Here is a 9,836-nt window from a genome sequence, read left to right as displayed (position 1 = left end):
GGTTTCATTAAATTTCTAGTCTCAGTCTTCATGAGTAATAACTGAAGGAAAGATAAGGCTGAGCACCACATTTGCTTCTCAGAGCGACAGAAGCAGAATAAAATTTATTGTTGTGTTGATGTCTCTGTGTGGGATTGAGAATGGGAGCAACTCAATTGTATCTCAGTGAAAAAGCAGGGGAAGGCTGAAACATATAATGAGAAGATGCTGTAACTTTGCTTTTTCCCTTATAAATTGGGGTAAATAACATTTTAGGTTGCATGTTATCAAACTTCATATCAAAATATATATTAAAAAAGTAAGAACCTTACAGCAAAATGTGATGAAAATAACTAGGTATGTGTCTAAGTTTTAGATTTGATTTTGATCAACTGGAAACAGTTCGGTGGAGATGGTGAAAAGCAATGAGGTAGAAAATGATGATAAACCAAGATGCTTTTAGTGTGAGAAATATGTAAGATCAATAGAAAAAGGATACCCAATTGTCTCCTCCCCCATTCTTTTGCCAATGAAGGTACTAGACATTGTTTTAGTATCCACAAATAAAAACTGAGACACTTAATGCATAAGACCATTGGTATATTTACATATACTTTTAAACAAGAGGGTGAAGAAAAAGGTTAAACTGATGATTTCCATACTGTGTTCTGCAGCTGTTATGTAGGGCCATAGTAAGCATTAGCAATTCTGAGCTTTCCATCTGTATACATTGGCAGTGTGTGTGAAAATCTGACATTCAAAATAGTTTGAAAGCTTCCATGTTAAAAATTAGATACCTGAATGACTAAAATTAATTTTATATGAACTGGCTGAAATAATTAGTGACTCACTGACAGTTATCATTAAGAACTTGGGAGGACTTTAATGGTCTTGAAAATCTGGAAGAGAGTTAGCACTTGGTTCACCTTTGTCTACAAACTGAGGTGTCGGATTACACTGACAAAGAATTAATCAAATTTATTTATGAGTCAGTCTTTGGGCACAAAACAGATAAGGTGATCATTACCTTTTCGTTTAATAGGATAACTTGCAAGGAGGGTCAGAAGGAAGCAGTAGATAGACCTTGGTAATAATGTTGACACTGTCACACGCATCATTCTTAAAGCACGCCATCATCCACTAGACTGTATTTCATTAGCCAAATTGGTGCAGTAGGGGTCAGAAAACCTGTCTCTAAAAAGCTGCAGCAGCTGTTTCAGATGTTGATGTCACAGAGGCCACTATACTTCCTCTACTATTTCCAGTACTTTAAAGCTGGAAAAAAGACCATACTGAAGAGCTCTGTGGGTTACGCCAGGCTGGTGATCTAACAGTACTTCCAATGGCAAAAACTGGGATTCAAGTCTTGCTAATGTTGATAGACTGGGTGAGAGATCCAATGCCTACTACAGAGGAGTGCAAATTCCAGGCACCAGATGGAGAAAAGCAACATGCAGTACAAGAAACGATGTATGTCTTGTTAGCAGCTATACTGGACTATGAAGTGACTGAGCCAAATGTGAAGCAGGAGTAGTCTTGATCTGAAGTGTGGCTGCAAAACATTCAAGACTGTTTTCCAGCTATTGGAGTACGTGCCCAAGTACAAAATCCCAAAATGAGAGAGGGTGCAGATAAACTAAAGAGATTGGACGGGAAGACTAGAGTCAGATTTTGGAGAGAAGCTGGCAAAATGAGTTCATATAGACCACAAGATGGAAGAGGAAGTATTGGCCAGGTGTGAAAGAAGGGATCTTTTGATAGGTAGAAGTCAGCTAAAAAGAGCAACGAACAAGTGTTAACTGTACCTACAGAGATGTTAGCTTAAAAACAACAACAAAAAACAACCCAATACCTTAATTTACAGTTCATATGATTACAGCCATATAGTAGGAAAAAAAAAATCCAGCTAATAAAAGCTTAGGGTTTCTATGGCTTTAAAGGCATGCACATAGACATACATGTCTGGAGTAGCTTAGTTGTGCTTACCTTACCTTGCCACAGAACAGGGGCCTGGAATGGGTCTCCTGTCGAGAACCTTTCAGCACCGCATTTGTCTGCTTGTTGCACAACTGTTTTTCTTTCTCAGCGAAAATTAGTAGGGAGAAAACTGGAAGCTTGCTTTGAAGGTTTTGAAGGCTTTTTGACTTCACTGGTAACTAAAGCCATATGCATAAAAAAAAGAATAATTATTCTCTGGAGAACCTAAGCTGGTCTGCTGTTCGTTTTATTATCAATGCCAGGTTTTATATTTGTTTTACTCAAAATGAATGACTGAATTCCCATTACCTTCAGTACTGTCGCTTGGAAGTCCTAGGGATTGTCTTTGGCCTGCATCTGTGTGTGCATGTGCTTATATGAGGTATTATTTACCTGCAGTGTAGGGGTCTAAAAAGTGGTGGAAGGAACACCATACTGGGGAAACTGTCAGTAAATGAGAGCAAAATCACCACTCCCTTTTAGAAGAGGCATTATAACATTTGTCTGAAAAGGGGCAACAGCAGAACCAGCTTCGCTTTCAAAACCTGATTTTGTCTTTGTTAAGAGAAATAGTTTATTCATGTTTTCTTCCTTGTAATTCTGCTCATGACTAGGATTCCTTCTAACTATACACTTGATGCTTCAAGGAGTTGCAAGTTCTGTTAATGAAAGTAGTGGGGACATATAAGAAAAGACTGAATAATAGGGGTAGTATGCATTGCTTCACTCCAGGGGTTGCTGAGGAGAGTTGTGTTTTTGAGAGTTTCTGTGTAGAAAAAAGGAATATACTTTTATGAGCCTATATACTTTCCATGAGCTTAGGACCAGCAGTGGTCTTATAGCTCTAGAAGAACAACAGGGGCTAAAAAGAACGAAGAAAGGCAATTGAAGAGTTCAAACAGATCTCCAAGACAAGGCGCAAAATCTGAATGACTGAAGACTTTTAAAAAGAAATTAAGACAGGGCAGATCCTGTCTTGGGGAAAGAGGATGCTGGTGGATCATGTGTATCTCATGTAACAGCTGTTTGCTGCTATGGTAATACAGAATAAGGACAGAGTACTCCAAAAGCTTTGCTACTTTGATTGGCTTTTTTTTAAGATTAATAAACAACACATCAGACAGCAGTAGTTAAGTAAGTATCCTGCATTACCTGTACAAAAAATATATATAAATACAAGTTTGCTTGTTTGTTTTCTTTTTAGAAAAGGAAAGTGTTCGTTTGTAAAATATTCAGAAATCTTACTGAGATGCTGCCAAGTCACAATTCACAGAACAAACATGTGAAATTAGATTCACACTGTGCAGAGATGACACAGTGGCTCCTCCAGATCTGATCCTTTTTGTTTACCCTCAGCACGGTTACACAGCTACCATTCAACACGTGATCATCTGAATATACTTATCTATCAAACAAATGTAAATACTTCCCCGTGCTGCTTTTTGTTAACTACTGTACTAGAAATATCCACCACATTATTATTACTGTTATTATTGTTATTATTATTATTATTAAGGAATTGTCCTTCATTCCATGCATAACTATCATTTCACAAGTTAAAAATGCCACCCCTCCCTCATGTCATATTTTATAAAGCACTCTGTGCACAGTGAAGCAGATCCTCAATTAAATGCAAGTGAAAAATACAGTATTACCATTGATTTTAGAGGAACAAAATTCTGGGGAGATTTAAAAAAAAAAAACACAAATAGTTTTATCTGGACAAAATAATGTACAATTATTAATATTGCACTTTTTATACAAGAAATCCTAATAAATATACACAAAAGATATACATTTACATACATAGAAAGACATTCTTCTTTTTTTAAATAAAAAGTTACACGGAAGCTTAGCAACACTATTTCTTGAAGACCCATTCATAGTGAGAGCATCCACTGCCAAATGTGTTTTGAAGCAACCAAACTGAAGACAGTTTAATGTCATGAATCTGACACTGACCTCAGAATTAGATTCCTGGTTTTGCTGAAAAATCCACATTATGGAAGCTGTAACACAGCAGTACTTGAACAGCCTTTCATTAATGTACCATAAGGCCTGAGCCCCACTGTGGGTAAAGCACAGCCAAACCTTTGATTTAGAGATGGTCTCAAGTCAAAGCCTCAGATCCAGACAGCTCTCCTTTAAATTTTTATAATGCTCAAACCTCCTGCTTTGCAAATCCCTTCTAATTTTAAAGCCCTATTCAGAGCAGAGCAGGAATTGCCCAGGAACTAAAAGGATGAAGCACTTCAATGGATGAATAGTCACTGCAATTGGCTAGGGAGAAAGACTCACAGACGACACATAATGTGTGATGTCTGAGGTTCACTTTTTAGATCATATTTTTAGGGTGTTAGGCTTAAAAAATACGCTGCTTTGTAGCACCCATTTTGTTGTGGGAGGCAGCCAGAGAGGAGCAAATTTATTAAAATTTATTGACATTAGTCCTCTGGGACTGATGCTGAATCTATTCTGTTTCTACTGAGTAGGAACAAAGCCAAAGATATCAGAAATTTTTTCTACTACTTGACTGAAAGGCTTGGCTGTCAGAAGAGAAAATATTCATGTTAGCAGGAAAGGAAAACCCACTTCCTCAAATGTCTTACCCAAACCTCAGCTCTGAAAGAACCTGAACTCTGGGAACTAGTACTCCTATCTATTCCTATGAAGTGTTAGTAGGACGTAGTACTCAAAGCAGCTCTTGTTACCACAAATGATATTTTTCCTTCCTGTGTTATGCACAGGACAGCATTTGCAGGTTTGTGTTACAGCCTGTTAGTAGCAGATCATACTTTCTTTCCTTCTCCTAGATAATAGCTAACATCACCACCTCATCTCTGTGCTGAAGGCAACACTCCCAGTGCCGATCCTCCCTCACAAATACACCCTGGGAACATTTTCAGATGTCTTCTAGACTCATTCACATTACACAACATTGTTCAACTTTCTCAGACATGACTCCGGATCCTCAAAGATCAACAGCTATCTCCCACTGAGATCATTTGAAGGCCTGGGAGGAGGAGAGAGGGGTATAGAAAGGAAAAAAGGAATCCAATCTTGGTTCTAATAATAGGTTTATAAAGCAAAATCATATGCTTATATTCCCAAACTAGTCTAAGATAAATGGTCTGTATACTTCACAGATGAATGTTTAGTTTAGTATTTTTTTTTTTTTGATTTTTTTTTTTGCTTTGTTTTGTTTTGTTTTCTGCAAACCCTATGATCTGTCAAGCTGTTTGATTCTTTGATTCATGTTGTGGTGGTTCAATGTGATGCTAGGTTTACGTTTTGATCCGCTTTCCCATCTATCCATTGGTGTATCCCCAAGTGTGTACATACATTTTGGGGCAGTCCCACTCCTCTCAGGCCCTTTGCTGGTGGCATGGGATTCTTTGACTTTTTGTTATCTAACCTCATGATTATTTTGCTGCATTCTGTCTCCCAGATTTATAGGAGGGAAAACTTGTCAGGTCCCTTTACAACAACAATTTGTTAAAAGGTTTTCGTTTTCCTTTCTTTTTCCTTTTTTCTTTTAAAGGGAAATAAATAAATAAAATGAAAAAAAAAATCCATTCCATTTATATTTTCTGTAAAAGTCCTTGCCTCGGTGAAGCAAAGGCTGTGATCCCCTTGTTCCTCCATTTTCATTGCATTTGTCTTCAAGCTTTTCCACAAGTCCCACAGCAACGTGATTTGAACTGGGTGAGCTGGCAAAGTTTGAGTTGCTTCACTTTCTCGCAGTACCTTGTGGTGTCTCTGCACTCCACTGCCAAAGGAGAAACGAAAAGGAGAAATGGTGATGAGGCAATGAAAGAAGGACTTTTTAACTGAGAACATGTCATAGTGTGGCCAAGAGGGGACCAAAACAGCTTTGTACTGGGAGGCCTCACAGTGAGCATGACCTTGACTTGCTGCAGATGCTGAATGGGGACTTCATGCAGCCAAAGGCTCAAAGGAGAACACGGTGGGCAGCCATTGCTTTCAGAGCATGAGGAGAGCTTTTGGGAGAGCTTTTGAAGCTTCTCCAGCACTCCTGTGTCATCTACTGGCATTCTAGGGAAGCTCTAGAGTTTCCTAACAGCTGTTACACCGAAGATGAAGTAGTAAATTAAACGGGAAACTTCTTTAACAGAGTAGCTCAAAGGTACTTTGTCCAATCTCATGCATTTCAAAAGTGTGTGGGAGTGCCTTCACAGCTGACCAGATGTTACGTTGTGCTTTTCACGTGTGCCAAAGAACACAGCCCAGGGTGGAGATGTTTAGACACTTTAACCTACATTTCAAGTTCCGTAGGACTTTGGTCCCTAGTATCATTCGGACAGCTTTTGAGGCCTGAAGCCTCCTGCTTTTGAGTTGCAGGTTGGAAAACTGTCCAGTATCTCAGCCAGACCTTGTGTGCATTTTTTTATCTGATGGAGTCCCACTTTCCATATCAAGGCTGGAAAAAGGGATCATCACAGGGCAGTTATACAGCTCACTGCAATAACATCTGTGTTTTTCTTCATGTCTGTACCACTAATGGACAGCTGGGCCATTTTACATGCTTAGCAAGGGGATACAACGCGAGTCAACCCCACTCGACACCACTGCCAGCAAACTGCAATGGGCACCTTGTCCCCCATGCTGGGATGCTGAGCTTTGGACACTGCATTTTGCATCTGTTCAGGCTGGAGGGTCCCCAGGAAGCCCAGCTGTGATACCCAGCACCACAGTTCTGGGAGATGGCTCCATATGGAGGACCCAAAGGCCTCCTCCTACCTCCTCCATCCCACTCTTCCCCTCTGCTCAGGAACGTACTGTTCTCACAGGGCGTGATGTTGCAGCGCTGCCAGTTGGCCGGCCGTGGTCTCCAGGAGCAGTAGTGCTCCAGCACAGGCTTGTTGGTGCGAATGTGCACGCAGTCCACGCGCCGGGACTGGAAGCCGTAGTTTCCGCAGGTAGCTGTACACACGGTCCACAGGCTGACCCTCCAGTGCACGCCGCAGATGTCAGTCCAGCAGTTCTGAGTGCTCAAAGGCCTATGAGCAGAAGGGAAAAGGGGCCCTGTCACTCACTGTGCTGCACGAGAAGCAAGTGAGTGCCACTCTGGGCAGCATGCACGCTCTGGGGACTGCAAGCCTTGCATGTTCCAAATATAATTTGTTCAGAGCACTGTTTGGAACAAGTCTTCACTTGGGGCAAGCACAGGTAAGCCTCATGCACTGAAAGGCAATCTTGTAACTACACTCAGGGACCAGACCCTCAAGTGTTGCCAGCTGGTATAGCACAACTGGAGTTAAATGACCATTTGAACTATTTGAGGGTTTGGCCTAAATACCACTTGCCATTAAATGCCAAACCAGAGCTCCACTGAAAAGATGTAATGAAAGAAGTGGCAGCCAGTAAAACTCGTCAGAGGTTTGTTACTTGCTGATGTCTGTAATCAGTGGGAAACAAAAACAGTTCTTAGAAACCCTCCTTTTCCCTTTAACCCTGTCTCAGAAGGGAAGAAGATTACAGAAGAACACTTGGTTCTCTTCTTTTCATCACAAGGACAATTAAAATACATGTTGGGGTGCCAAAGAGCCTCTAATAGTAATTTTCAGCCATAGTTAGGCTTGATTTACATGGCTAAATGTTATGGAAAGTAAATATGTTTTTATAATGTCAATAGTGGAGCTTATCTGTAGGAAAAAAAAGCTGTGGAGTCCGTTCTATCCAATAAGCATTTATGTCTAATTGAGAGATAAGGAGAATGGCAGCTTTGGGAGTTCTTTCATTACCAGCAGAACTGAGGTAACAAATGTGCCCTTGGTCTAGGAAGAGATAGCATGGCCTTTCAGTCAGGATTTGGCATGCCTAGAAGGCTATTCAGTTGTTAGATAGCTCTCTCTTTTTTTTTTTTTTTTTCTTTTTCCCTCAAATGAATCAATACTGAAGTCTGGGCTTAAGCCTGATGAGATTTATGCCACATAATTAAACAGGTTGTACCATGACCTTTTTGTTACATATAGAAAACACAAAAAATGTCAGTTAAATCACTAGTCCATTCAAAATCTATGCAAAAGACAGTGGTTTCAGTTGTAAGAGACTCCTCTCCTACCTTGGTAAGGCACTGCATTGATCAGATGACACAGAAGTCCCATCTTTGGTCTGGCAAAGTATCTGCCTGTGCTGTACAGCCAGTCGTGGTCCAATGCAAGGCCCATTACACTGTAAACACAGAGAAACACTTAATGGAGGTAAAAGGCAATATTCCCCTTTTATAAGACTGCTGGTGAAATAAAGTGCATACTGCCATGCAGTGACTGTGAAGCTTGCAAGCACTTCCTGCAGCTCTGCACACTTTGGAGGCTGAGCACACAGTCATCTTTTGTCCAGCAGTATTAAAACTGTATTTCTGTATCTGCTCTGTAAATTTATTACCCTCTCCTCTTCAATAGTTCATTCTTAAATACATCTGTTAGGGCAAATAAAATACTCTCACATTGTTAGCCAAGAGCCTATGATCCGTACAGGAAATCTCAATACATTCATTTTACTGTGTATTTTGCAGCTTGAACCATCACAATTTATGGGAAAATTGTTAATAACCAAGAACATAATGAACCAAGGACATATTCTACTACAAATAACAATTTAAAAGTATTGCAGAACAAGAAATGAAAGCTGCAAGCATGACAAACACAGCAGATCTGCAAGTTTGCTCCAAAAATGAAGTTATCCTAACCAATTCAAGTGTCTCAGCTGCACACTTGCTGTTTAACTCTTCTAATCCTCTCCTTTGATTAAACTGCAATTAGATATTGGTATGTAGCATGTGTTTGTGTTCTTTTAAAATTAAATCAAATGTTAGGAAGCAGATTGTTTATTAAGTATCTGGAAATTATATTCCAGAACAGACTGGGGGTTTGTTAATGTGAAGAGGGAGGAAGTTTTGGCAGGAGAGGGCTGCTCTCTCTTCCACACTTCTATCCTCCTCCACTGCTACTAGAAGCTCCATTTCACATTACCATGCACTCCTCACATAATGCTCACTTCCTGCTTCTATTTCTTCCCTCTCTGATAATTGGAAGAGAGAAGAAAATGACTGTGCTGTTTCCCATGCTCTCAGTCAAGCCCCTTGTTGAGCAAGGTAGGTGGAAATGTCATTCATTGGAGCGTGTAGAGCACTTCTGCGTTACCTGTAGGACTGGCAGTCCTCATCATCAGCAAGCTTGAGTGACTGCTTTCAAAACATTATGTGATACATAGCACAGGTCAAACAGCCCATGAAATGCCACTAATATTAAATGGGAGGTGGAAGGGAAAGAAAAGGAATTAGTTCTGGAGGCACAGAGAGGGTAAGTCATTTGTTTTTCTCTGTTCTTTGGGAAAGTTAGTCACTGCACTTAGGGAATGTGGACCTGATGGCCTCTTTAGAATATCCCATGATACTACTCAGACAGTCATTGAGCCACAGAGCCACTGAGCCAGTGGTACATTCCTAACTGTAATCAGAGAGCAAATAGTCTTCTGGCTTAGAGACTGAGCTGTATAGCCCCATGTGGGACATCATTTTTTTAAGCAGGAGAAATACTATATTATAATGCACGGAGGTCAGGTGCAACAAATGAATTCAGATCTCTTTGATCATCTTGGCTGAGTATGATGTCATGGAGACCTGGATAAACCATAATGATCTAAAAGCAAGAATGAGGTAATTTTTTTTTTTTGAAAGGATAATCCAGTCCTTACCTGGAATTCCACAGGGACTGAAAATTGGACAGTTTGTTTCCTTCATAAAGAAAGATATTTCCTTGCTTACTCATAAATGTAATACAATAACTCACTCCTCTTTCATGAGGGAAATTTCCAAAATACACAAGAGTTTAATGAAGATGTTTTCAACTAGTGAA

The 9,836-nt window shown here is 40.0% G+C and overlaps 1 protein-coding gene across 5 annotated transcripts in view; it reads right to left on the bottom strand.

The window, feature by feature from the left end:
• Positions 1-3,032: 3,032 nt before the first annotated feature.
• Positions 3,033-9,836, bottom strand: part of ADAMTSL1 (ADAMTS like 1) — a 476,605-nt gene continuing 469,801 nt past the window's right edge. For all 5 annotated transcript variants that reach the window (XM_040540933.1, XM_040540934.1, XM_040540938.1 and 2 more), the window contains 3 exons: positions 8,042-8,151; positions 6,757-6,977; positions 3,033-5,725 (listed from right to left, as the gene is read on the bottom strand). In XM_040540933.1, the coding sequence (XP_040396867.1) occupies positions 5,619-5,725; positions 6,757-6,977; positions 8,042-8,151 (438 nt within the window). In that variant the 3' untranslated portion in view covers positions 3,033-5,618. The remainder of the gene's footprint in view (positions 5,726-6,756; positions 6,978-8,041; positions 8,152-9,836) is intronic.

Source organism: Cygnus olor, chromosome Z (genome assembly GCF_009769625.2).
Source record: "Cygnus olor isolate bCygOlo1 chromosome Z, bCygOlo1.pri.v2, whole genome shotgun sequence".
Classification (NCBI taxonomy): Eukaryota; Metazoa; Chordata; class Aves; order Anseriformes; family Anatidae; genus Cygnus; species Cygnus olor.
The sequence above is the reverse complement of the archived record's forward strand: the minus strand, read 5'-3'. Positions and strand labels throughout refer to the sequence as shown.